General features: G+C 43.2%; 1 protein-coding gene across 3 annotated transcripts; it reads left to right on the top strand.

Annotated features, from left to right (window-relative positions):
- The first annotated feature begins 974 nt into the window (after nt 1–974).
- On the top strand, nt 975–27,365 carry LRP3 (LDL receptor related protein 3). 3 transcript variants are annotated; one of them, XM_062586134.1, is made up of 7 exons: nt 975–1,066; nt 5,861–5,908; nt 11,923–12,061; nt 19,812–20,020; nt 20,300–21,386; nt 22,372–22,504; nt 23,041–27,365. In XM_062586134.1, the coding sequence occupies exons 1-7, from the start codon at nt 1,000–1,002 to the stop codon at nt 23,866–23,868; spliced, it is 2,511 nt and encodes an 836-aa protein (XP_062442118.1). In that variant the 5' UTR covers nt 975–999; the 3' UTR covers nt 23,869–27,365. The 3 variants fall into 3 exon arrangements, with proteins under 3 accessions (XP_062442118.1, XP_062442119.1, XP_062442120.1); XM_062586135.1 differs by lacking the exon at nt 5,861–5,908; XM_062586136.1 differs by lacking the exons at nt 975–1,066; nt 11,923–12,061 and adding an exon at nt 5,253–5,775.
- The last annotated feature ends 94 nt before the right edge of the window (nt 27,366–27,459 follow it).

Below are 27,459 nucleotides of genomic sequence, written 5' to 3' on the forward strand. Positions count from 1 at the left end.
TCGAGTCTGCGGACGGCGGGTCTGTTACCTCTCCGGTGGCGGAGCCGCAGAAGCGCACGTCTGCTCGGGGAAGCTGCCTGTGCGGCCAGTGAAACGCCGCGGGCGCTGGTGGTGGCCCGGGGGTGGAAGTGTCTCATCCCGCTACTCGCGCGGCGGAGCTTGCGCGGCGCGCGCAGGCCCGCGGGGCGCCCCGCGGAGCAGCTCCTCAGACTAGCGATCAGCGGCCCTCTTCGGCGCGGAGGGGAAGGTGTGAGCGCCTCAGACCGAGCGACAAGTTCAGGAGCCGCTGGAGGGGGCGCAGCGGCGGTTGCTGCCGCCGCCGCCGCCCCCGCAGGAGGGACCTCGCGGGCGCCCCGCTCTCCCCTCCGCCCCGGCTGCCCGCGGGGGCCGCGCAGCGCTGCGCCCCGCGCTGCCTTCCGGGACAGCGGCGCGCCGGGCCCCGCGGGCTCCCCTGCGGGCCGGCGGCCCCGAGCGCGCAGCGGGGCAGCGCCGAGCCCGCCGCCGCCGCCTCCGCGCCGCCCGCCGGGGGGCGGGGAGGGGGGGGCCGGCGGGCCGCGGCGGCGCTGGGCGCGGCCTCCCCGCCGTGGCCCCGCGGCGCGGCGCGGCCTGGCCCGCCCGGCGGGAGGCGCCCGGGCCGCCCCCGACCCCCACTCCCGCCCCGGCGGCGGGGAGCGCGGGCGCTCCGGTGCGCGGCGCGGGCGCTCCGGTGCGCGGCGCGGGGCGGCGCTGCCCCCGCGGCCCCGCCGCCGCCGCACGGCGGGCCGGTCACGTGGGGCGGCGCCGCCGCGCCCCGTCCTCCTCCACCTGCCCCGCGGCGCCGAGCGCGGCCGGCCATGGGGGCGCGGCGGCGGCGGCGTGCGGCAGCGCCGCTCCCCGCGGCCCGGCCTGCGGCGGCTCCGCGCGCTGGCCGCGCCGCCGGGCCCGGGCAGGCGGCGTAGAGCGGCGCCGGGCGCCGGTTGCGCCGCGCTGGAGGGCGGGCGGCGGCGGGGCGGCCCCGCCATGGAGACGGCGGCGGCCGCGGAGCTCCGGCAGGGCGCGCTGGGGCCGCTCGCCGCCATCTGCCTGGGTGAGTGCGGGCGGCGGGGCACGGCCGGGCGCGCCGCGGCGGGAGCCGGCGCCCGCGGCGGCCTGCGCGGCCCGGGGACTCGGCGGCGGCCGGGGGCAGCGCCGCGCCGGGGCCTCGGGGCGCCGGCTCCGCCGCCTGCCGCGCCGTGCCGCGCTGTGCCGCGCTTCGCCCTCGCCCCCGGCACCGACGCGGGAAAAGTTGCGGCGTGGCCGCGGCTCCGGGGCCGGCGGCTCTGGGGCCGCGCGGGGCGCCGCTGCCCCGCGCCCGCCCGGCTGCCCGCGGGGGAAGCGCCGCGTCCCTGCCGCGCTCGTCCCTCCCGCTCCGAGCGGCTGCTGCCGCCTCCCGCGGGGCTGAGGTCGCGGGAGGCGATGCAGCGTGTCCCCGCTCCCCGCTCATGCCAGCCGCTGCCCTCAGGGCTCCCCCCTGCGAGGCGCCGCAGCCGCCGCTGGGGTGGGCTGGCAGGAAGCCCCCTGTGTTTCGGCGGGTTGTGCTGGAGGGGGAAGTCGGTGCGGTGGAGCTGCGCGCTGCTGCGCGCCGCGGAAGGGCCGCGGGGGAGCCGCGGCGGTCCGGGACGGCGCGGCTGAGGGGCGCAGCGGCCGGTCCGGCTGCCCGCGGGCGGGCGGAGCTGTCACGGCTCGGCAAGCCGCGGGCGCTGAAGCAGCCGCTCCTCGCTGATGTAGTAAACCAGAGCTCTTTTTTAATGATCCCTGGTAGTTTGTGTGATGAATCCTGTTTATTGTCAGAAACGTGCATTTGTGGCCAGACTACGTCTTCGATTTATTAAATATGTGTGTATATATATCTGTACACACACACAGATATTTAATATTAGCAGTTGCCTAGAAAAATGTAGGAAGCTAAAATGTAGGAGTTCTCTGTTTGTCAGATAGGTGCATACTAATTAAAGGAAAAACGATGTAAGAAGCTGCTTGAACTACAAAACACTTTGGATGTTAGTTCTAATGCACGTAGCGTTTTTGCAGAGACTTAAAGGAGTGTCATGCACAGGATGAGTATGTCTGCTGCAATGCTTAGACAAAGTTAAGAAGGATACAAGTTTCAGCCAGGTTTCTTATTTTCTTGCTTTTTGTGGCCAAGTGACCTTTGTTGAAGCGTTTGTTATTTAAGGGACGTAGCACAATTGTTTTTTACATGACCAGTATCGTATTCAAAGATTATATAAACTCCAGAGTTTAAGTGAGAATGCTGCTTGTATTTTGCTGTGGGTAATGGGAAGTTGAAAGTTTCATAGACTTCTGCTTTCCGTGACTTCTAGAATATCGCTGTCTGGCTCTTGTTTTCAGCTGCAATGTTTTATTCCTATTTCTTGCACAAGTGACAGTTGGGGAGGCTGAGAAGCAGGAGAGGTGGGAAGCTTGGAAGGTATTCTGCTTCGGCGAACCCTGAAGAGCTCAGTGCTGCTTCTCCGACTGTTTTGGTGTTTCACTTCCTGCTTGTCTGTGCTTTCCTTTCATCTTTATTTTCTGTTCCTGCCCTCTTGCTTCTCCAGCCTTTCCTTTCTTACTTCTTTGTTTTCCTGTAGGCTTTTTGCGATGTTTGGTGTCTGCATAGACACGCTGCTGCTGGGTATTGCTGTACGTGGCTTCAGCTGTAAGCTGCTGCTCCGGAGCCTGGAACTGGGTCTGCTGCCAGGGTTCATTCGTGAAGCCATTTTGTTTCTCTTTCTTGAGAAATGCTGGAGGGCGTGGGTCATTGGCAGACAGAAAAAATACCGAAATAGTGAAGTTCATAGCTTGTCTTTGTGGGGAGAGACTGGCGGCTGCTGTTTGGTTCGGAGATGCGAATAATAACCGCTTTCCTCCTTGAAAACCTCACCCTGAGAATTACTTAGCAATTGAAGTGAAGGACGCAGCGAGTTTCCTATGTCGGGTGTGAGCCAACTGAACTGCCTCTGTTTTTCCTGGCTTTCCCATAAATGCCCTCAACTGCTAAGAAAAAGAGTATCTGGAGAACTTTCTAATATATCCTTAGACTTTGACTTGAAAATTTTATTTGACATGGGACAAGTAAACCAACAGGGAATGGCTGTTATTTCTTTTGGGCCTCTGACACTTAGAGTTGAGTGCTTCTGAAAATGCTAGTTTAGAGTACTCTTGCATTTTGATTTGATGGTCTTGAATAGAGGGGAAGAAAGATGCTGTAAACCACGTGGTTACTCGCTTGTTGGGGAAAGGACCTGATGTGAAATTTGGACTTTGTTTTAGAGAGCTATTCTTGACTGTTGTCTTAGTGTAAAAGAATTTGAAATGAGGACAGAGCAGCTCGCCCTTGCCAGCCAACAGATGTTTTGCTTTTGCGTAGCATTTTGGGTGTGCGGGGGGGTGCCGTCTTAGGTATCTGCCAGGCCCTCGGCGCAAAGCGGCCTGGAGCTCTTTATCTTTCTCTAGCAAACTGGGACTGCTTGGTTGAGGGTTCTCAGAAGAAAGTAACATGACTCTGAGTCAGCTAATTCCTCCCTCTCCCCGCGTCTTTGCGCTACGATTGCCTCTTAAAGGACACGCGGGCCTTTAGTGAGGCGCGTGCGGTAACCGCTGCGCAGGAGTTAGCGTTGGGTTACGACCCCTGCGGAGACTTCAGGTGGGAAACCTGAAGAAAGGTTGTAGTGTGACGCTAAAAGACCCAGACATTTCCATGCAGTGCAAAACAGTCCTTTTGGTTAAGGTGATAATAGTTGTGCAGAGTACATTTATATACTTCCTTTTGGAGCAAAATAAAATATTTTAAATTTCTTAAAATCAAACTTGTGACTTAATCGCTAGTTAATTTCTTTCTAGTCTTTATGATTAATTTACTGTGGTTACAGGAACAGTGGTGCTTTAATACCATGTGAGAAAATTTTGTGCAATGGTGAGCCAAGATACGCTGCTTTGTTGCAGAGAAATGGTTAATAGAACTAGCTTTTGAACCAGAGCCCTTTCCTGGTGCAGGACTACAGTATTGCTCTGAAGTATGCTTACTGACATTTCAGAGCACGTGAGTGCCGTGAAATAAATAATTACACGGCATATTGTTATTATGTGAGAATATTTCTCTGCGTTAGTTATGTAATAGTATCTCCATGCTATTCGGGTCCTTTGAAGGTGGTGGTAATGCTTGTTAACCCAGACCTGCAGATCAAGCCTGCATACGCGTGCTGTCATTCGGTTGCCCTCCTTGCCTCGTGCGTTACTGAAAAATTCAGCTCTGCAACCATTTAGGGGGAGCCACAGTCGTTCTCCCTTCTATCTGTGGTAATGTCCTGAAGTCAGTAATTCAAATTTTCTGTACTTAGTGATGCCAGGAACAGCGTTCACTTTGATGTGAAGGGCCTGGTCTCAGTCTGAGGTACTTAGCAGTCTGTATATGTGTTGAAATCAGAGTCTGTACTTAGCTGGCTTAGTCTGGCTTCAGGAAGGAAGAAGTCCAAACTGTGAACATCTAGATAAAAGTCACTGAAAAACCACCGAAGGCATCTGAATTGGTAGGATTTGGTAAAAGTTCAGATCCACAAATGACTGAAAACTGTGACTGGGCTCAAACTGGCAAGCCAAAAGCTAAAGGAATTGTTCTTAGCGTTTCTGTGTCCACCCCTTTACTGCTAGGTACTTTTTTTTTCTTTCTTTCTTTCTTTCTTTTTTCTTTTTTTTTTTCCCTTTGGTGCCAAATTACCGCAGAAGGTGCTTGGAACAAGGGTCATTTTTTTGTAGCGTCTGGGCAGTGTCTAAGATGATGGCCTGTGTTCATACATGCTACTGCAATAATAAATAGTATTAATTGTGAGCTTCCGAAGTGACCGTTGGGAACAGAGACAGTTTCTCTTCCTCTTTTCTCCTATTGTTCATTTTTAGTGATGTTTTTATTAAATACTTGCTGTACTATAAAAAGATATAGGATTTAATATGTGCAAAATTAAGCCAAAGTGGATGTTGGCCTGAGATGTTGTAAATTCAGTTTTGGTAACTTTTTAGACCTTCTTGATTTGTTCACGTTTTTCATGTTGTTATTAGGCTGTCTATGTGGAACAATGCTAAAAATGAGATGGTCTAACCATTAGAGAAGTGCCTTAAAGACTACGTGGGGAAACTAATATGGAACTATGTTTTACATTGACTTCTGAAGTAAAGATAGCATAGGAGAAATATTTTTTTGGCAATAGCACCTCTTACCAGATCACTCCAATGTGTATATACTGGGAGAGAAGACTTCTGAGAAAATAAAGAGTATTTGGAGATTAATTTGTAAGTGTTTTGCAGCATCTCCTCATCCTGCTTTGATTTTACCACTGGAGTTTTTTGAGAACTTCATTGCTTTTGATTAATCAAGTTAATCCTATTAGCTTTTGCGGTTTGTTTTCAAGGTGACATTTACCTGGGAGAAACAAACTTTGCTTTATTCAGAGGAGAGATATTTGAAGATAATAATCTCAATAATTATTTTCCAGTGCTTAAGCAGGTAAAGTGACTGGCTGTGATTATGAATGTTTTAGTGTAATCGTTCTTCTGTCTTCCCCAATCAAAACAAAACGACAACAAAAAACCCCCACAGAAGACGATTTAGAGTAGTTTGGCAACTGGTTCTCTTGGTGGCATATTTGAACTAACATTCTGTATTGGTTTTTTTATAGCTACAGTGAAGGATAATAGTTGATTATGTGAATTGTCAGTGTGGATATTGGTGGAAGAGTGCAAATCATTTATATTAGCATCATGGTAAATGTTTAGCAATGGTTAACTACTAACTGCCTCCTTATACCAATGCAATGTGTTTGAGCATTATTTTTCTGTCTTTACACAGTGAATCTCTTCCTAACTGGGAAAATAGAAAGTGCTGTTACCTCATTAGGTAAGACACATTTTTCTTATTTATGTTTATTGTTCTTTTGAAGTTGTTGCTTCTTTCCCACCTGAAGACATCTTTAAACAGGGCTGTGTGTGACCTTTGCTTGAGGAACAAGAGTAACATTGACATTTTAGGAAGTTCAGAACTTTAAATCTTCCTGGGGTTATTAAACTGCATGAATATCACTGTGCTAGGAAGAAAACGTAACCTTGAGGTTAAGGTCTTAGTGTGTGCTGATATGTTCAGGGGAAAAATCTCTGTCTAGGAAATGTGCCTGGGAATGTCAAGCTGGGAATAGTGGCCTGTTCCCGGGGGAAGCAGAACTGGAATGTTAAAAATGTCTCGTGAATGTCAAAGTGGAAATGCAACCAGAATTGCAGTGCTTGGTGTAATTTCCGTGTCGATAGCAGTACCATTACTTGCTTGCTTTATTGTGACATTGTAATTGGGGTGTGAGGGCCTCTTAGTGATAAGGGCCCCCTTGTGCCTGTCAGTCTACAGTCACACTGATAGACGTATTTTCTGCCCAAAGAGATTGCAACTTTTAGATTAAAACAGAGTAACCAAATATGGAAAACAGAGGAGAAAAGGAGATGGGAAAACACAAAAATAATTGTAAGTCAGTGGGTTGATTAGTGTGGGACTTTGAGCTTCCAAGTCAATATGGAGTTTTGGGAGAAGATTTAAATCAGGAAAATGTAGTAATTTTATGATTAAATTTAGCTTAGGGGAAGTTTAGGTGAACCACTTAGGACACATTTGTTGTTTTTAACGTTGTATTTCAATTCTTTCATTGGAAAAAAACCCAGACTGTAATCTATATCCTGGTCAGTGTTCTGTCTGGATGATTCTTTGGTTTTTGATAGAGCTTGGCATCTGTTGGCTGTATAGTATATGAGTGTAACTTGAGTAATTATGCAGTGGCTAGCTTAGATTGGTGATGCTGCTTTAGTTTGAAATATATAACACTCCATCCAGTTGGCTCTACTGCTTTCTAATGCTGCATTTTGCTAGAAACAGGAAGAGATAGATGAAACATTTCACTTTTATTCTTTCAGATCTGTGGAAAACCTTAGAGTATGGTAGCCTTCATGTTTTCTTGTCTCGATACAGCTTTGATTTGCTCTGTCTCCTGACAGTGTAACTAGAATGGGGGAAAAAATGATCATAAAAGGTTACAACAGTAGCGTGGTTCATGTGTGGCTTCTCTTACCTCTGTATTATAGGTTAGGATAATGCATTTTTAAGGCAGATGACCCTAGCAGGAATCGTTTTGCAGGAGGTGTGACTTAAGGAGCTCTGATAAAAGTTGGGAGGAATGCCTGCTCTCCTAAGCACATCCTAGCAGAGCAGCTCATTACAGAGTTGATCTTTACGATGGGGCAGAGTGTGGTTTCTTTTCGGAAAGCGAGCAGTCGCAGAAATAATGTGTGGTTTCTTTTCAGAAAGTGAGCAATTGCAGAAATAATGAGGTCTAGAGAACGCAGGGAGAGCCACCACCTCCACTGTATTTGTGCAAGCACTTCAAACTGGAGAAACCAGTGCTGCTGAAAGGAAGCTGTCCTCCCCCCTGCCATGTCCCCCTTTCCCCTTGCTCCCCTGTGAGCCAGTTTAGCCTGCTGATCCAGTGGAGTGCTAGCTAACTCTGGCTCTGTCTGATCAGCAGGTTGACTCCTTGGGCTGGGCTGGGCTCGCTCTGATGCGGGGACAGAAACAGCCTGCTGTTAGACTAGATAAAGTGGAGAGGAGCCCTCGGAAAGTCCTTTCTCTTCACTGATACAAGGAGTCTACATTAAGCAAAGTGTGCATTGAGAGAGCATTTTAGGGAACTGGGAAGAGTTTCCTGCCTATGCTGAGATAACTGCTGAGAAAATACATGCTGCCAAGCACTGAGTTTTGGAAGAAAGTTTCTTATGGCAGATGCAAACCATCCCTCACCCTGGAGCAGACGATTGAGGTGTGTCTCTTGCATCTGGGACAGACTCTGGAGTATTGCAGAACCGGCAAACGTGCGAAACGGCAGGATTTGTGCTGGGATCATCCTAAACATGTATTCCTGCACAGTTTAATGCCACCAGTGCAAACTGTCCTGTCCTTTGGTTGAGCTGGACCTCTTGCAAAAGTAGGAGTAATACTGTTCATGCACTATTTTGAAAACTTCAAGTTTTTAGTAGCAAGTATTTGTGACACATTTAACTGGTGGGGGGAATCAGCTGCTCTTTATGGTAGAAGGAACCCACTAGACACTTGATTATTACAGATAGAATCTCATTAAGATTTATGTCTGCTTGACAGAAACTGTAAACTCAAAACTTTTTGGGCATTGGTTTAAAGTTTTTTTGTGTTTTAAGCTATAAAGTAATCATTATTAATCTGTCTTCAGGATTTATCTGTTTTTAAATATGCCATCTCAGGAAAAATCTTTTTTGTTTGTTTATTGGTTTGCCAACTAAGTTGTGTTTTCACTCTTTGTACAGAAAGGCTGTAGGAAAAACAGTTGTAGAAGAATTGTTGAAAACAAAGGTTGTCGAATGATCTGTGATGAGGCCGTGTGAGGAATTGAGGATTGCCTCTCTTTTGTTTAGGGATTTGCTGCAGATGTTTTGGTGATTTGAAAAGGCTTTTGGTTGTTTTTCTTAAGGAATCACGCTGTCATGCTGAAGCCTAACTTAAAAATACAGTACTGTATGCTTGCATTGCTGTACTGAACTTTCTGACCGTATCTCTTCCACATCAGAAATGCAACCTGGAAGGCGTTAGGTACGACGGAGGGCTGCAGTTTCGTGCTGTGGAGTTCAGGCTGCAGTGCCAGCTTCAGCAGTTTCTGCCCCTGTTCCACAGTGCGGTGGCTGGAGGAAACGTATCTCGCCTTTCGTGCGAGGCAGCGCCTAACCACGATCGTTGGCTGACCTAGTTTGCAGCCCCGTCCCCGTGTTGCTGCTCGGTGCGTCCATGAGCTTCGCGGGCAGCTGCCGCTTGTTGCAGCGGAGGAGTGGGGTGTTGCGAGGGTGGGCTTGAGGAGCCGGGAAGGGAGTTGGGACTGCTCTACTGCCATTGAAACCCCAACAATATGAGACTGTGCCCTAACGTGGTTTTTCTGTTTTGTTCCCAGTACTGAGGGCTCTGTTCAGTGTAGGTTTTTCTTTCTAAAAAATTGTTGTTTAAGTAGGTGAAAGAACAACTGCTGTAAAAGCAGCACTTGGATATTTCACCTTGTTTAGCACGCAGCAGCGGTCACAAGGAGGAAAGAGGAGGAGACAGCTGATGAGGAAGCAGATCTGTTGACGTGCAAATACCATAGTAATGAGCACTGATGGGAAATGAAAGGTGTCGAAAGCATATGGCAAATAAGTGAGGTTTGGTAAACATAATAGCGGTTTCCTTCCTCTCCCTCCTCCTCCCCGCTGGTTTGTCACAATAGGGTTAGAGAGCCAGGACGGGCTGTTAAGGTAGTAAGTACATCTTGATACTTAGAGTTAAGATTTGTGGTCCATTAAAATTAGGAGCCTTTGTAAGAGTAAAGCAGTTGCCCTTTTAGTTTTGGATAGGCTAAGTCAGCATGACAGAAGGGTAAAGTCATCGGGAAGTACTGAAAACAACTAACGTGGCAAGAACTGCCTGAAATGGCATACAGTGTCAGCACAGGCCTTACCTTGCTTATGCCCTTAGATTTGCACAGCTACTATTTTGCTGTTAAAATGGAAAATCTTTTTTTCTGTCTGTTCCTCCCCATATACTGAAGATGCTAATAGCAGATGTGCAGTGTTAATAGTATTTCTCACTAAAAAACAAACGGTCATGTTATATCAGATCCACTGCTTCCAATCTAGCAGCTATATATTATTGCAGAAGAAAAGTTGCTAGTGATCTTGCTTCCAAAAAGCTGGAATACTTCAAATAACTATTGCTCAGGATTTTTGTAAATACCTCCTAAACCTGAAAAACAAGTATTTGGGAAAGGAAATGCTGCTTTACCACACTGATGAACGTGTGAGTAGAAGTGATGATGTGGAGTCACCAGTGTGTCCTTCTCAGAGTGGCTTTGCATAATTATCGTTTTGTTGTCTATTCTAATACATGTACTATCAAAAAGGTATTTTTAATCCAGAACAGGAGTTGATACAAAGGGAACAGAAATGTTTGCCATGCTGTTGGTGGAAGCCTCTGGATAGTGCTGTATGTCACGTTTGCTCTGTTTGCTTTGTCTCTGCTGTTTGTTTCCTATTGAAAAGTTTTACTAATCTGGCATTTATGAAATACAGTCTTACCAGGTTCCCTTTTTGTGGTTGTTATCTCAGGGTTGTCTTAGGCTGCTATGATACGCTTTTGCAGTGGTAAATGTGTGGAGGAGCACATTGAAAGATGCAGGTTGGGTGATTTTGTGTATATGATGAAATACATTGAGAACTATAGTTGAAAAGTCCCGTGGTCTTACTTTTACTTTTGTAACGCTGTAATTGTTCCTGTAGTCCAGGGTTTTTACTAGTGTGCAGTATGGAGCCTCTCTTTTTCCAAATGTGGCAATGGAAATTTTCTTGGTTTTGTAACTGCTTTGCTGTAAAATATTTGTTTGAAAAAATGGATATTTTCATGTATTGATGTATTCTGTACATTTTTGTGGCCTTTGAAAGCAGTAGGAATTATGTGTATATATTTCAGTGGAATGCCCTATTTAGAGGGGGAAAATAATGGATTTTTATATGTTTTGCCTCAAGTTACTCATGTAATGCTTTGTGTATTCTTGTGGCTCTCACCTCAAAAGTGCTTACTGCGAGCAAACTGAATAGCGGCAGGCGCGGATTCAGGGGTGAGGGATGCTGCAGCCGGTCCCAGCGTGGCGAGGCCCTGTGCAGGCGGCCGTGTCGTCTGACCCGACTGCAGCCAGGCAGCTTTGCTGGCGCTTCTTCACTCTGTCCCTCCAGTGCAGCTGAATCTGATCCTGGCTGTGATTGGGAAATGATGTGTTTGTGTGGCTACGTTTCAGGCAGCACTCTAAGTATGTGATTATAGTGCAGTGTACTTAAACATATATATGAAAAAGCTTGAGATATAAGGCATCATTTTTCTCTTTGCCACCTTTTGAAGCTATGAAAAATTAAGCTTTTATGAAAAATTGGAAAATTCTGCTGTGATCCACAAGTCAGGCTCTAAATAGTCATTTGTTTTAAAAATAGTTTTAAAAATATTTTTGAAGAATGATCAGAATAGCTATTGCATTACACAGAAGTTTTCCTCTTTTAATCTACTGAGAATGCATTTTCCCATCAGAGCAGCTTTCCCATTTGTCCTTGGAACATTTCACTTTCATTTTCAAATTGGTTAATTGCAAATTAAAATATTTTGATTTGGCTTTAATTACCCTTCTGTTGTCCATAGGAAGATCTGAAAGTACTTTGAAAATACTGAGCTTTATTTAGTCCTATTTGCTCCTTCCCCTATCTGGAAAATTTATCTGTGGTGTTCAGAAGGAATTTGGAATACTTAAATGAAAACATATCACGTCGAAGTCCAGCTTGCTTTAGTTCCTTCTATTTTGTTGAAGTTTTTTTTTTTTTTTTTTTTTTTTAATCCATTTAAAAAATCTTCAGGTTTCTGATACAGTTAGGAGAATGAACAAATATCCAGGAATGTATTATAGCAAAATAAGCTTCTAGATATTTTACAGTGAGTATGGATCTCCATTTGCTGAGTGACATACCCAGGCTTTGGGAAGCTGGTAAGAAGGATTTTTGTATTACATCCTCTTGGCAGGTCTGTGCAGTGTTATTGATTGTAGCCTTTGGTGGATTCATGCAAGGTTATTGATCGATTTTACATTGAAATGCAGGTTAGGCTTACCTACACTTAAAGCAGGTGTCTTAATTAAAAACCAAGGCAGGAAAGAAGGCAGTAAGAGGATGAAATTATTGACTCATTTGTCTGCAATCCACAGAAATTGATGAAAGCTCTTGTAGCTAATGTGAATTGTTGATTAGGCAAAGCATTAACAATAATATTTTTTCCCTCCTCATTAACAGCTGCTTGCAGTGGGGAACTGGAACAGCACACAGAGAGACGAGGAGTCATCTATAGCCCTTCCTGGCCACTAAACTATCCTCCAGCTGTAAACTGCAGCTGGTACATTCAAGGAGATCGTGGAGACATGATAACAATTAGGTATGGTTCATGAGGTTCTGTGGAGATAAAGGATTGCTTTGCTGAAATGAAACAAAATGTGAGCTGTTATATCCCGGTATGAAGCTGTCAGAGCTCCTTGAAGGTAGACTGGTTGAATGCAGGAAGCTGAAGCTGATGGTGCTAAAGCATGATTGCAGGTTGGGCACCCCACTCATTTTGGAAATGTTCTAGCATGTCCTGTAGGTTACTTCTGACATCCATTGTTATACATGTAAGTTGCTTGTAGCCTTTTAATATATTCATCTTCACATTGCCTATGTGAGATTTTACTCACCTCTAATAAATGAGGAGTTGGGAAACAGTGATACATTTACTCACATTAAGTAGACTTCACTCTCTTCATTGCCCTTAAATAGGAATGGGTGAAGGCTATAAAACCCAAAGTAGCCTGTATTCAGTTGGGCTACTTAAGGTTCTTAAAGCAAAAATGGCTTTGTCTATGATGTCTTGAAATGGTACTATATTTAATTGATAGGTGAAGGTAATCATTGCTTATTGTTACTTGTCAACCAAAACACACACTTTCTTTACTAAATATTTAATTTCTACAGAATTAAATAATAGTTATAATTTGTGGCACAATTTCAGCCATTTCTACGAAAGTACAACTCAGAAAGACTATAAGACTGTAATATGTTCTAAAAGGTTTGATAAGAATTTTAGCCTATAATATCAACATACTGTGAATGTGCATAATCTGTGTGCACTAGTCGTAGTATCCTCCTCAGACCAAGAATTGCTTATTAAAAAAAAAATAGGAAAGGGTTTTTGTTTTGTTTTTAGTACTGTTGTATTTGACACCATCTGCTCGTTCTTTGCTCAGCTGCTTAAAAAGACTGCAAACCTCTTCAGCTGCAGATGCTCTGCAATTAAAAACAAATCTGCTACAGATGGAATAATAGGAGGGCTCCTTTGTCCATTGTTCAAAATAGGAACAAGAGAAAGGAAGTAGATACCTGCCAGCATTTGAGATCCATAAATAGAAAGACGCTTTTAAACCCCATTAAGCCATATTGGACTTGGGGAATTTGTTTCAAAGCAGAGATTGTTGGAAACTCTGAGGAAGCACATAAATGAGACACAGAACTTTGCTCCTGAGAATAGCACTGTAGTTTATGCTGTGAAATCATCTCAGAGCTCCTAGTTAGAACTAGGATTCTCCTCTGCGAACATGAGTGTAACAGAGCCTGAAGAAATGAGGGAAGGCAGGATGAGGAAACTGGTGATAATGCATGTATACAGTTTGGAAACGTGCACAGCAAAAATGATTTTGAAAGATTTCTTTTTGAAGAGTTTGTGTTCTGTCACTGGATACGTACAGCCACGTCCTGCTCCCATGCACACAGGCGGACAATGGGAGCTATGTGTTTACATCCTAGGGAGTTGTTTGGCTTGTGGGTAGCAGATGTGTTGTGGTGTTACATTTCTGACTATAAACGCACTTGGAATGACTCACTCCAGTGATACATGAAATGCAAAGTGTTAACAGCATCTGAGGATGTCTTTAGATGCCCCAAACCGTTCAGAAAGTTGCAGCCCCTGTAAAGCCAGGGACCTAAGGGAGACAGCTGACTTGCCCAGGCTAGTGCGATGCAGGCAGATTGAGAGATGGAGTTCAGATACAAGTATTTTTTTCTTCTTTACTGCTGGGGATGTTTTTTATCCTAAAAATTTGCTGATAGGGGCAAAAACAGTGGCTTTTTTTCCCTAGGAAAATCAAACACAATTAGTTCTTACGATAAGATCTGGATTTTGAAAGGTTAAAAAAAAAAGAATTGTGCGTTATGTTACGCTAAATGCATTTCTTTTGGTCTTGAAATCTTGTTGACAGTAAGACAGCAATATTATGTAAGTTGCATACTTGGTATATAGGAAGAGTCATTAAGGGATAAAGTTGCAATTGAAAGTAGTTTTAATTTCTAGAAAAATTGCAGTTAGTGATTTTTTTTAAATAAACCTGTTATTCAGCACCTTTCCATGGAACAGTGTCCAGATCTACATTTGAATGAAGGATACTGTCTCCTGTGGGCATGTCCTTAATATCTACCTCTCATATGTTTGTATGAATTTTCTTCATGTCCTCATATTTCTATGCTTACTATTTTAGTTTATTATAGTTTACTTTTTAGAAATCCTTGGATCAGACTTAACAAAAGGAAATATATTTTCTTCTTGCCTGTGCCTCTCTGATAACTATACATGTTTCAGCACTTTTTTCTAAGTTTGTTTATTTGCCAGAATCATGCTGTTGAGACCTGGGGACAAATGGCGAATACTGGACTTGAGTTTTCCAGGATTCTGTTGTGTCATTTTGAAATCAGGCAGCCACCACTTATTTTTGCTCTCATTTTCTCTATTTTTATGCCTCTTCTCAGAGGGCTATGTGAAAATCCTGTAAGATCAAGTGAAAATGGGATGGAAATTGCCTTTGTACCATCCTTTATAGGCTTTATATGAGTATGTTTCTGTATATGAGAGAAAAATAAGATCTTTTTGTTTAGCAGGTCCTGTTATCTGTCTGTTTGTTTTAATTAACCATGGCATGAACAGAAGTTACACAAACTGCATTTTATTGTAGGAAGTTACAGGACTGAGAGTAAAACGTGCTCCATTTTCAGAATTCAGGATAGAGTAGTAAAAATGATTGCTGCTTCCTTAGTGACCCTCTCACGCTGTTTCTTATGAATTGAGGGTGGAGGAATTGCTTTCATTGACATTTACTTTGTGAAGTGACATGTCATGGCTTTGAAAGCAAATTTTTTTCAGATGCCACCTGAGCTTAAAATTCTGTGGAAAACTGAGGACTGTTCATGTAAAGGCTTGCTAGTATGTTGTTATATGACAAATTAAAGGGACTGCTTCAGATTATCTCTGCTGAACTCAGAGTTTCAAAATTCAACATTGATTGAAAAAACTCAGCCATTTATTTTATTCAGAGTTGCAGTGCTCCGCTCTTGAAAACCAGACTATGTATCTCTTGCCCAAGGTTACAGAGTTAGTTGGTGCTTGGGAGCTGGGAATAGAGCAGATTCCCCGACTTCCAGGTCCTTGTGCTTCAGTGGTTAAGCAGAAGTTTTTAACGAGCCAGTTAAGTCACCAGTTGTTCACAGTCTGCGCTTGCTGTGAGAGGCTGGCAAATGGAAGTGACTTCTCTTGCTTAATTGGCTGGTCTGCTTTATTTTGGGGCTGTTCTCTACTGATCTACCCGTAGTATTTGTTCTCCAATTTTTTAATGAGTTTAGAGGGCCAAATTGCACGTTTATTTACTTCCTTGCATTCAGCTTTTACATCTGCTGGACCTCCAACAGATTACTATTTCTTGTTTGCTTTCCTTATCATCTCATGGTTGTTCTTTTACAGTTATTAAGAATGTGTGTTTTTGTTGCTTTAATCTGTAGTTTTGTGCCTAAATTACTGAAGCGGGTTGTAGGAAATCCCCAATATTATTTATAGAACTAACATTTTGTAGCTGCTGTGACTCTTCCCAGTGCACATGGCAAAAAGCGTAACCCTGCTAAGCATTAGTTCTGCAGGTAGCACATTTTTTCGTGGTTACAGCAGTGAATGTGAGTATTTATGATAAGCTGTTCTAATTAAATTCTTTCCAGCAACATGCAAATACTAGAAAGTCAATAGGAAAATGTCATTGTACGCTACTGTTGCTTCATTTGAGTAATCTTACAGGCAGGATATGATACATAGCCAATCCTCTCATTCACAGGGTGCTCTCTGGAGTCCTCCGCAGTACTGGAAGTAACCTCTCTCCAGAATCATGCTGCTGACAGAAACATTAGATAATCTTACTGGAATTTTGTAAAAACAGATTTAGTGCTGCAGCCTCCGTGGCAGGGCATGCCTCGGGGCCCGCGCTGCGGTCCCTCGGACACCGCACGGTGGTCTGCTGGTGAGGGTCCGCGGCAGAGCAAGGCACACTTCTCTGCCAGCAGCTTTTCTGCCTCCTCAGTTTTCTCCCCAGACCGCAGTGGTTCCTTACCCAAGTTGTTCAGAAACACCCCAGTGCTGTCAGGTGTCGTGGGAGATGCAGGACGCTGGCCACCAGTACCCTCTGCTTCGGGTAGCTTGATTCTGTTTCTTGCTTTAGTCCCCCAAAACGCAGTGACTTACGCCCGTGAAGCGCCTCCCTCAAGAGGGACACGCAAACGGACTCTGTTCAGCCTGTCCTCAAAGAGCGCGTAAGGTGCTCGCACGGCCCTGCCAGGCAGTGGGCACACGCACCTTCGCCCTTGCTTCGCCTCGTACGGTAATCGTTCAACCACTGGGCTAGTCTTCTGGACAGGGAAAATCTGCGTACCGGTTTGAGACAGTTCAGCTGAACAACTAAATGTCCACACGCTCTGTTTGGTGGGTAGCAGGATTAAATTCTTCTTCAGAAGACTAACATCAGCGCTGGACCTAATTACAGGTGATGAAAGAAGTGAAATATTCGGAACTCTTGGGTAAAATAGATCAGCACGCTATTTAAGGTCAGATCAATATGGCAGAAATATTTCTTACATAAAACCTTGTTTTTGAAAATGCATTATAAACCAAAAAATAATTATGTATTTACATATACACACGTGTATACGTGTTTAGTATTTTGTTATAAAGGGATGTTTTGTGTGGTGAAAGATGCTTGACGCCTTGTTGAAATATATCACGTTTTTGGTCTGAAGTAAAATCACTATCAATTTATATGGAACAAAATTTGCTTCTATTGGAGACAGTATAACTTAACAGGAGGGCTCAGGAAGAATTGCTGTGGAGTGATAATGCCTTAATCAAAGCAAAGTATGTTTAAAATGTGTCTGATTATAGTTTGCATGAGAGAAGAGAGTTGCTTTGTTTTTGATTTTGCCCTTAGAAAAAGAAAGTTGTATGTAAAAATCTTAAATCAAAACTAGGACATCCATATTTCAGAGAAATTGTGTTTATTCAGTGATGTTTCAAACTTCCAGGTACTGGTATGCGATTAAGAGGCTTATTAGGAAAGGAGTTCATTCTTGTGAATATTCTGTATTGCCTCCTCCTAATATGAAGGCGTTTGTTGCAGTAAAGGCTTCCTTGCGAGACCTTGCGAGCGTTTGCAGGGAGGCTTTTAAAGGTGGTGCTTTGTACTTGGCGAGTGCCTGGAGCTTGGAGCTCTGAGTTGAGAAGTTTGGGGTTCTGTGCCGAGTCTGTTTCAGATCCACAAGCGACACTGGGGAAAATCCGTTATTCTCTCTACGCCTGTGCTTTGGAAAGTGGGGCTAAAGCTTCTTCCTCATCCGAACCTTTCATAATAAGCCAAGAACCCTCTTTATTAGCGATGTACTGTATGAAGTTCTCAATGGGCAAGTAGAAGATAATGTTAATTACATGCACGTGCAAGCTCTGCGTATGTATCCCTATCATCTGCAGAAGAGTGTGAAAACAAGACAAGTGAGTGTAGCTGATCTTTTTGTACTGTGTGCATCTTTTTTCTAGAAAGAAATGCATTTTAATATAAGGTGCAGACAGCTTATTAGAGACATTCTCCCCTTAGATGTCTGCAGCTGGTGTTACATAACAATACTGATATGTGAATTGTTGACGTGATAGACAGTAGTAGCTTTTTTCAGCAGAGTGGGGAAAGAGTGGGCCGTGACACTGCGGGAGTGTTGACAACCCGGAAGGACAGGAGAACAAACTGTTTAGTTCTTTAAGGTTGTTCCTGGTATATCTAATGGTAAAAGTAAGAGATCAAAAAGATTTAGTAAATGATCTCATCTGTCTCACCCAAGCCAGATGATTTTTTTTATTTGATATTTTTATTTGTGTGTGTGTGTGTGTTTTTTTTCTCTCAATTCTGAGTTTCCATTTCTGTATAGAACCACTGTTCCCTTTTCTTACAAAATTTGTTGCTGGGCAGGTATATAATTCCAATGCGTATATAAAAAGTCTTGATGGCAAGAAAATCCTACAGATAATCCTCTGTAGGAATGATAGAAACCTTTTTTTGATTCTGGTGCCAAAGTGAGTTACAGAAAGCAAAACCAACATGGTAGCTCAGTAATGCTGTCTCAGATCTCTTGCAAGAGTTGACACAGTGCCAGTAATTTATTACTGCTGCTCTATATAATTCCTTTTCATGATTTAGTGGCTGCTCATACACTTTCCTGGTCATTAAAAAGTTTTTTTGCAGAACACCTGGGACAGAGATACTCTCTAATTTATCTTTTTATGGTTGAATGCTTTATTTTTTTCATCCTGACTGTGAAGTCATCTAGAGCTTATCTGTTCATTTCAGAAGCTTGATGAGATCACTTAAAGCAAAGTTATTTCACCCATTCCCACATATGTCACTTCAAGAATGTTTCTTCCTAGTTAGGATACATACAGCGTAATGGGAGAGTTAGAAAAGAGGAATGACACTTTTGGGTGGGTTGTCCTTGCCTGCACATATGTTATTAGATATCTCTCAATTTTCATTTAATTTAACACTTTCAGTGTCCTCTTACTGTTCAAGAGTTTTTAAGCCAATATGTTTGGCAGAAGCTACAGGTGTGTGTAGGTTAAAACTCCTGCTTAAATGAATTGGCTAGTTCATGTAGTTGCTGCTCTTTCCCTTTCACCTTCAAAGGAAAAGATCTGGCAGGCTTTTGTAACTATCTGTGATACCAGAAAATTCTCTTTCCATTTATCTTTTTCATAGATTTCTCTTTTGCGTAATATTTTTGTGGAAAGTGGCCTCTGTTTCATAGGAGTATTTAAACCTTTCTGAAATTTCTTTCTGAGTGTTTGCATGGAGTATGCAAAAACTTTTAACATGCTTGTTTGTATAGCTGCATTATGTGGAAGAGGACCAAAATACATGCGAGTGTCCTTTCATAATGAGATATGCTTCTCTGTGCGTGGCTATTGTCATTGCAGATTACTGAATGTAAATCTAATCTGTGTAAACAGACTGAACAAATATGCTAGATGGTTCTTGAACCACAAGTTGTCATTTGGTTGTGTTCAGTGTCCTGTAAAAATTTGGTCACTACTTTGCCTTAGGCAGGTTACTATTGAGTAGCCATCGGGTTTGAGCTGGTGGAAAGGCTGAATGTTTGACTGTAAAAGGTTTTAGATTTGTTTACTCTGGACTTGCATTCCCAGGAAAGGAATATTTTAGCCTTTCAATTAAAAATCGTGGTGTTTGAGAGATTTTTATGGTTCCGTTTCCATTCCTTGCTGTCCTCATCTCCTCTTTTCCTCTCCCTGCCTATCCATAGCTTGAAGAACCAATTTTGTCTTAATTTTTGATCCCCTGAGGAGTCTTTGTACTGCTCCTTATTGCTTTTTGTTGTGTGTTTTCCCCCAACCCAGGACAGTAGTCTCCCCTTCCACAGATCTGTAATTTTTAAGGTTGGAAAAGAAATCATTTAATCTACCTTCTACATAATATGTACTAGAATTTTTGCTTTTACTCATGGCTGTGTTTTGGGAAGCATTTTTTTTTAAGAGCTTTGAGTGAAAGAAGGATTTGGAGTTATTTGGCATACTGTTTATGCCTGTGGGATGGGTCTCTTTTGAAACAGGGGGAAATTTGACTGGTGTGTTTACATGCACTCAAGGTACTGTAGGTGTTTTATTGTCTTTGAATGTGATCTCTTTATGTCAGTGCTGCTTGGTGCAGAAAGTCAACTGTTACAGCCTGTTCTTTTTTGTTTGGCTTTGTTCCAGATATGTTCTCTTTGTTACTTGTGTTTTTTTCTGTTTCTAACAGTTTTAAGAACTTTGATTTGGAAGACTCTCAGAAATGTGCAGTAGACTGGTTGATGATTGGCCCGTCTTCCAAGAGGGAGGAGTACAAAGTGTGTGGATCTTCCATACCTCCATCTTTCATTTCTGCAAGAGATCATGTTTGGATATTTTTTCACTCCGATGCATCAAGCTCAGGACAGGCTCAGGGATTTCGCCTTTCTTATATTAGAGGTAAAATTTTACAGTTTCATTGGCTTCACTGATACATTCTCTGGCAAAACCAGAAGATAATATTTTTTGACAAAGGTCTTGTGCCGATCTTGATGACTGTAAGGTGTTAGCCATGGTAACATTGATATTTTTTCCACTTGGCTTTATTTCAGTATTTCTGAAGCGTACTGGCCTGACAGATTGAATTGTGATGTGCAGGGGAGTAGATATTTAAAATGTGGCATTGGACGTTTCTGAAAGTTTCAATACTGACTTTCCTCCTCTCTCCCTCTTTCACAGGAAAAATAGGTCAGGCTGTTTGCCAGCCAGACGAATTCCGCTGTGCAAATGGAAAGTGTATTCCCAGTACTTGGAAGTGTAATTCCATGGATGAGTGTGGGGATAACTCGGACGAGAGAAATTGCACTGTCCCTCCAACAGAGCCTCAATCCAGCATCTGTCCCTCAGGAACATTCCAGTGTAGTGTAGCCCATTCCACCAAGTGCTTGATGAATGAGCTGAGATGTAATTCAGTCAAGGACTGCAGTGATGGTTCGGATGAAGATAATTGTCCTGATCTTTCCTGTGGTAAAAGACTGGGTAATTTTTATGGGTCTTTTGCTTCCCCAGATTTGTTCCGTGCTGATCACAGCAGAGCAGACCTTCGTTGCACGTGGTACGTGGACACACAGGATAATCGACATGTTCTGTTGCAGCTTGATTTACAGTTAGGCTACAATGACTATGTAAAGGTGTATGATGGCATTGGAGAGAGAGGTGATAAATTAATGCAAACATTTTCATATCACAACAACAGGCATTCGGTGAGTGTGGAGTCTTCAAAGGGCCAGCTCACTGTCTCATATCATGCCCGTTCCAAGAGTACTGGCCATGGATTCAATGCAACCTATCAGGTGAAAGGATATTGCCTTCCTTGGGAACACCCTTGTGGAAGTGATGAGGAGTGTTTCACTGATAAGCAGCATTGTGATGGCTGGTGGCACTGTCCAAATGGCAAGGACGAGGAGAACTGTCCTGCTTGCCAGAAGAATGAATACCCATGTGAAGGAAACAGTGGACTTTGTTACTCAATACTTGACCGATGTAATAACCAAAAGAACTGCCCAGATGGCTCAGATGAAAAGAACTGCTTTACTTGCCAGCCAGGAAACTTCCATTGTGGTACAAATCTGTGCATCTTTGAGACTTGGCGCTGTGATGGCCAAGAAGACTGCCAGGATGGAAGCGATGAACATAACTGTCTGGTGATTGTTCCCAGGAAGGTCATCACAGCCGCTCTGATTGGGAGTCTCGTGTGTGGCTTGCTGCTGGTGATAGCACTGGGCTGTGCATTTAAGCTGTATTCTTTGAGGACCAGGGAGTACAGGTGAACATCTTACTCTGGTGATGCTTTAATAGCTGAGGCTTTTATTCATTTATTTAAATGTATTATCCAAGAGAACTTGGATAATACAGTGAAATTAATCCATGGAATTGATGACAATTAGTCACTGCACTGGGCTTAGAGAAGAGTAATCTAGTTTTTCAGAAGTAGTGGAACAGCAGCTCTTGTGTGTGCCACTGCTAATGCTGTGTTTTAAGTATTTGCTGGGCGCATCAGTGTGAGCTCTCGCCTGTATCTCAGTGTCATTGGCCTTGCTGTGTAGATTGCACGTGTTTCTGTGCCTGTCCTTTGAATATTTGTGCAAGCATGTTTTTTTCCTTTAGGAGAAAGTGGCGAGGGACTTTTGACTCCTGTCTCCTTTCATATCCAGTAGCTCTCTGCTGTGTTGCTGCACCATTTGTGTTTTCAGCACAACGTGCTTTACATCCTCTCCTGGATCAAATCTGACTAAGAAGCTAGAAGAAGCTGCAGTGCTATGCTGGGAACCTTGGTGGTGCCGGGCTTCTGGCAGGAAAGCCAAAGTTCTCTGCAGCTGCAGGCCTGCCCCTGTTGTGTGATTCTTTCCAGTTCTTAATGTTGTATTTTCCAAAAATAACCTCTGGATCCTTGCTGAACAAGCTAATGCTGTTACTGGCCTGAGCTGGAACCAAAATGGAAAAACTTTCATAAGCACAGAATCCAAGTTGGAACTGCACCAAAGAGTTTGCTGGTTCGACTCCCTGATATTTATCCTTTACTCTTACTCCTTTTACATACTTTACTATCTTTGTGATAAGATTTTTCCCTGGGTCTACTTGAGTGACCTTTTCTTCTTGTTACTATGAATTCCTCTGCACTGCTTTTGTTACATTAATGTAGGGAAGGTAGGACAAAATGGCTGCTACTGCGCGCACTCTCTCTCTCTTTTTTTCTTTCTTTCTTTCTTTCTCTCTTTTTTTTTGTTTTTTTAATCTGGTTCTGTTTCCAGGGCATTTGAAACCCAGATGACACGACTAGAGGCAGAGTTTGTACGGCGGGAAGCTCCGCCTTCCTATGGGCAGCTGATTGCACAAGGACTTATCCCACCAGTTGAAGACTTCCCTGTGTACAATGCGTCGCAGGTATGGAGACATGAGTGCAAATGAATCTATGAGCAACCAGACTACTATAAATTAGATAAAGTCAGTCTGGAACTGTGTTCTTTTAGTAGTGAAATTGTGTTATAGAAGTTCCATAGAAAAGAAAAAAACGTAGTATGTTTTACTTTGTGGTGAAGAACCACAGTTATCTGTCTAAGTGTTGTGGCTACTTTTGAACACATTAAATGTATTGCTGATGATAGAAGACTCAGTGCCCTGCCGTCTGGTTCTTTAGTGGTGATCAGATAGGATGAAGGGGGCATCTTGCTGGCAGATAAGTAGAGATTAAACTCAAAGAAAACTCTTTAAGGATAGAAGTGTGGGTATGGTAATGGTTTTGGTAGGGGCAGAATGTCTTTGGTGGTTAGTTTATTGGAAAATATGCATTTAATAAGGAAGATGATAGATTAAGTATTCTGGTAAAATGTGAGAAATTAGTGGATTAGTGGAGAGAACAGGCTTTAGGGGAATTCTTTTAAATTTGTGTGAAACTATAGTTTGTTGTATCTGTATTACAGGCTTCTGTGCTGCAGAATATTCGAACAGCCATGAGGAGACAGATGAGACGTCACTCGTCAAGACGGAGCTCGTCTCGAAGGCGCTTGGGCAGGCTCTGGAACAGGCTTTTCCACAGGCCGCGAGCGAGGGGACAGATCCCCCTCCTGACGCCTGCCCGCACTTCCCAGACTACGCTGGGTGACGGCATCATCAACCATGCTGATGGAATCATCAGCTGTGCTGACGGAGCTGTTCGGAGCCCTCCGCCTTCCCCCGCAGGACCTAATTTAGAGACAGATGCCGCTGGCCAGGCCAGGGGCCTACAAGAAGCTGGATGCAGCAGCTTGCAGCCAGAGACTGAAAGCACAGAACTGTCGCCCTCTGTCTTACCTAGTAATTGCACAGCTGCACATGCAGAGCCCGAGACTGGACACGCTGATAAGTCTTTAGGTGCTGAGACCTCTAGCAGTGAGCTTAAACAGTCCAGCAAAGTGGAATCAGGAAAGGCTTTCAGAGATCCTTTGTCTGAAAGTGTTACAGAAATGATCCATGGAGGGTCAGCATCCAGAAGGACTGTCCCGGAGGGCAGTAGTTTAAGTAGAAGTCATCCGCTGAGTGAAGAGCCATGTAGGTTACCCTTAAAGTGGGAGTCTGCTTATTCAGACAGCTCTGTGAATGTTCATATCCAAGTGGATGGACAAAACCGATGTTGCCCTAACTCGTATCGGGAGGAGCCTTTGGGTATTCGTGCGGCTTGTTGCCATTCTGTGGAAGTGCCAATGTTAGAGTCCTCTGCTCGCCTCTCAGAAATCAATACCAGTGATGATGAATCTTTACTTGTTTGCTAATAAAATTTTCTTCCAGTCCTGTAGATTTTGTAACTTCATTGTTTATATGACAGTGCACTTTGATTATTGGTGGTAAGTCTGTGCTCTCGACTTTGTTAAAACCAGTGTGCTTTAATTCCCCAGGGAGTACAATACAGGACTAAATGGGACAAGTTTTTGTCTTTGTTGCTATTCCTGAAACTCCAGTGGGGCAGAAATAGGCCAGTCTGTGATATTAGGGGCTAGGAGAGCAAGAATGTGTTACTGCAGTTTGGAGGCATGTCCATCCTCTGTTACTTCTGTGCATTTATTCACTTTGCATTCAGGGAATTTGTGTTTCTTCACTTTTTCAAAGTGTTCTTATTGAAATTAGAACTCTGTTGGATCCTGGGGTAGGCACCAATCGTTGTGACTGCTAGTACTAAACTGATAATAAAATGTTGTCTTTTCAGACATCATAATTAAAACTTAATAATATTAGTTAAAAGGGTTATTTAGGAGGAAATAAAATCCTTGTAGCTTCCTCTTTTTCTCTTACAGAAATCTCTCCCTTCCTTTCCTCCCTTCAGAAACATTCATATGATGGCTGCATGTACCTTGAAGCATCCACTATTACCAAAGTTTCTTTATAGAATATGCAGAATGAAATCAGGCTTCCTCTCTGCTATAACTTTGTAATAAGAGATTATCTGTGTTCAGAATAAGTGGAGTGCATTGAACCCCATTTGCAGCAATATTTCTTTTTATATTGTCATATGTTACATTATTTTCATAGTGATGTTGTGAAGGTTGAGGTATTACTTATTTCCTCCCTGCCCTCTTTTTTCCCTCTCTCTGCTTCTTTTTTCAGGGACTTCTATGATTATACCACTTGTATAAGTGTGTGCCCTGAGGGATACTGAGGCTTCACAGCTCCCGTTGGCAGGAGGCAGTGAGCACGTGGTAACCGTCAGGATCAGACTTCTTATTTTGAAGCATAATCTGCTACCTGGGTGCAGATCTATAAATCATTTTTTTAACAGCTTTTATTTTTTTTAAAACTGAAATAGATGGGTGTGCATGTGTGTGTTTTTTTTTTAAGCTGACACTGTGGACTTTGCAACACTTTAATGTAAACGGGTGCCTTTTTGTTTTTTAGAGTGTAATTAAAAGCAAGCAAGCATTTTAGCTGGAGGAAGGGTGACATTGTGTAAATAGGAGTGACTCGGTGCAGAATGGCAGGATGTTACTGTGTGACGCTCGGCCCTGTTGCGACGGATGGGGCTCTGCCATTGCTTTACTTTTGGCCATGTCCTGGAGGGGAGTCTGAGTTAATTTCCCTGGGATGCTTTGTACAGAAATCAGCAAGGAAGTTAACGATGTTGCTTCTCTAAGGATCTCAGTGCTCTGAAGCTGATCTATTGCTGTAGGAATTCAAGCTGCCTGAAGCTCTTGAACTTGTAAAGCTGTGGTGGACTTTGTCATCCGTAGAACTGGGCTCTGCTGGCCACAGGTCCCTTGTGAGCGTAATGGGAAATAGGCTTTTGCAACAAACAGTAAGTTTACATCAGTCAAAGATGTTATTCCTTCAAATGGGCTGGATTTTTGTCCTGCATCTTCTACTGATCTCCCTTTGGGAGTTCCTTACAAAGAGCAAGGAATAGACCTTTGGCTTTACCAAAATATAATTCAGAAGAGTTACATTAAATTGATTTTTTTTCTGTTCAGATGCAAATTGTTTTCATAGTGTGTGTGTTCCAACAGCAGAAGATTCAAATTCTTTAAGAGCATTAATAGGAGGAAAGGGTTGTGGCAAAATACATAGTGAATAAGAATCATAGTTACATGAAACAAATACTGCACGCTCTTTTTTCTTAAGTGTTTTTGTGATTGGGATTCATTACATCAAAAGAAATGTAATTTTAGGAGAGATTTTACTTTCATAACCTTTGTAAACATTTTAGGTACAGTCCGTCTTTGAAAAGGTCAAGTACTGTAGTCATTACACTGCCCGGCAGTCTGTGTCTAAGGCTACAGATTTTAGGGTTTTTTATTTTTTTGTTTTGTTTTTGTCTAAAGGTAATTTTAAATGCAGAGAATTGTATTTATAAAATAGTAAACTTAATTGGAAGGAAGATTATATTTCAAGGTTAATATTGTGCAGATATGAAGGACCTTATAAATAAGTGTATATCTAGTTCTGTTACAGAAATGTATTTCTATAATAAAATAACTTTGATCATACTATGCCTTAAATTATTATCACCACTGTAAGGCTCTTACAATTGAAATACATGCTTCAAAATGCTATTATATTTTGGGTACAGGTCTGAATAGTTAGCACTGTATTGTAGTTTAAAATGTGTAACTTCACATAATTTTTCATATACATATTTTGTGTACAGATCCATTTGGTAATTCAACGGAAATTTCAGTGAGAAGATTTTACGTTAGAAACTTGCACAGATCCAGGTTAATGAAAATTCGATGCTTGTGTACAGAGATGTTAACAACCCTTGAAACTTAGAGCCCTATGTAAATGAGGGAGATGTCTGATGCTTTTTGCAAGCACGTAACTTTTGTATTCTGCAATAAATTACTGTCTGCTGCCTCCCCAAGCCTGTTCCTTAAAGGGAGGAGCCGCACATCTACTGTTAGTTTTGCAGGAGCAATCTGTGCGCTGCGCTGTAGGCACAGGCAAGGTGCGCGTTACAGCGTCTGCCTTGTTACGGCTACCCTTTCTCCAGCCTTTGAGCATTAAACAGTGAACCATCCTGCCTAGGAGATCACCTACGTTCTGTTTCATGTTAGCTGTCTCCGTATATTCAGAACTTCAAAAAAAAAAAAAAAAGAAAATATATATAAATATATTATTTATATAGGGGAAACTGCTGCTATGCCAGAAATGTAAACAGGAAAGTTTCGTCGTTCAGATTTCTTTGTTCGGCTTGAGAGTGGAAAATATCATCCCCTTTTAATGAGTGTAAGACCTGAAGTCAATCAGCTGCTCAGGAAATTTTTTTCCTAAGTAGTGTGTGCGTGTGTGTGCATGCACACACACACACACGTGTGCACACACACATACGCACACCCTCTAAAACCTTCCTGCACAAACAGCCTGGAAAACCTAACAAAAAATACCTGAATAAAGAACAATCCCTAAACTTTTCCTTAGTTTAAGAAGAACAGAAGTTCCTAGGCAGCAACCAGGGAACTGACTCTTACGGATGTTTTTCTTACTGCTATTAAACGATTTGGAATATTTCTGGGTTTGAGGTTGTCATTTTCCAGTTTGCATATGACTCTGTATCTTCCTTAAATGAAAAATTTTTTCCTTCTGTTTTCTGCTTTGCTTTTTATTTACAAACTAATTAATTGAAATACAACCTTTTGCCATAATGTATGTACACATATAAGGCACACTGCTTACCAGGCTTTTCTAGTTCTTGGACAGTGATATTAAGCAAGAAAGATGCTGGACATCATCATACTTTGCTCTTGATCTCATTATTAATTTTTAATAAAATTTCATATGCTGAGAGGCTGTGGGTTACTGACTGTCACTCAAACACCAAAGATTAAAGGTGCCTGGAGTGTATTTGCATAGTCCCCGTTTGAGGGGACTCACATTTG

The sequence above is a fragment of the Rhea pennata genome, chromosome 13 (genome assembly GCF_028389875.1).
Source record: "Rhea pennata isolate bPtePen1 chromosome 13, bPtePen1.pri, whole genome shotgun sequence".
Classification (NCBI taxonomy): Eukaryota; Metazoa; Chordata; class Aves; order Rheiformes; family Rheidae; genus Rhea; species Rhea pennata.

Coding starts and splice junctions, on each gene's coding strand:
- LRP3 (XM_062586134.1), top strand. CDS start 1,000: ATGGAGACGGCGGCGGCCGCGGAGCTCCGGCAGGGCGCGCTGGGGCCG. Junction 12,062..19,811: donor GGAGACATGATAACAATTAG/GTATGGTTCATG, acceptor TGTTTCTAACAG/TTTTAAGAACTTTGATTTGG. Junction 20,021..20,299: donor TCGCCTTTCTTATATTAGAG/GTAAAATTTTAC, acceptor CCTCTTTCACAG/GAAAAATAGGTCAGGCTGTT.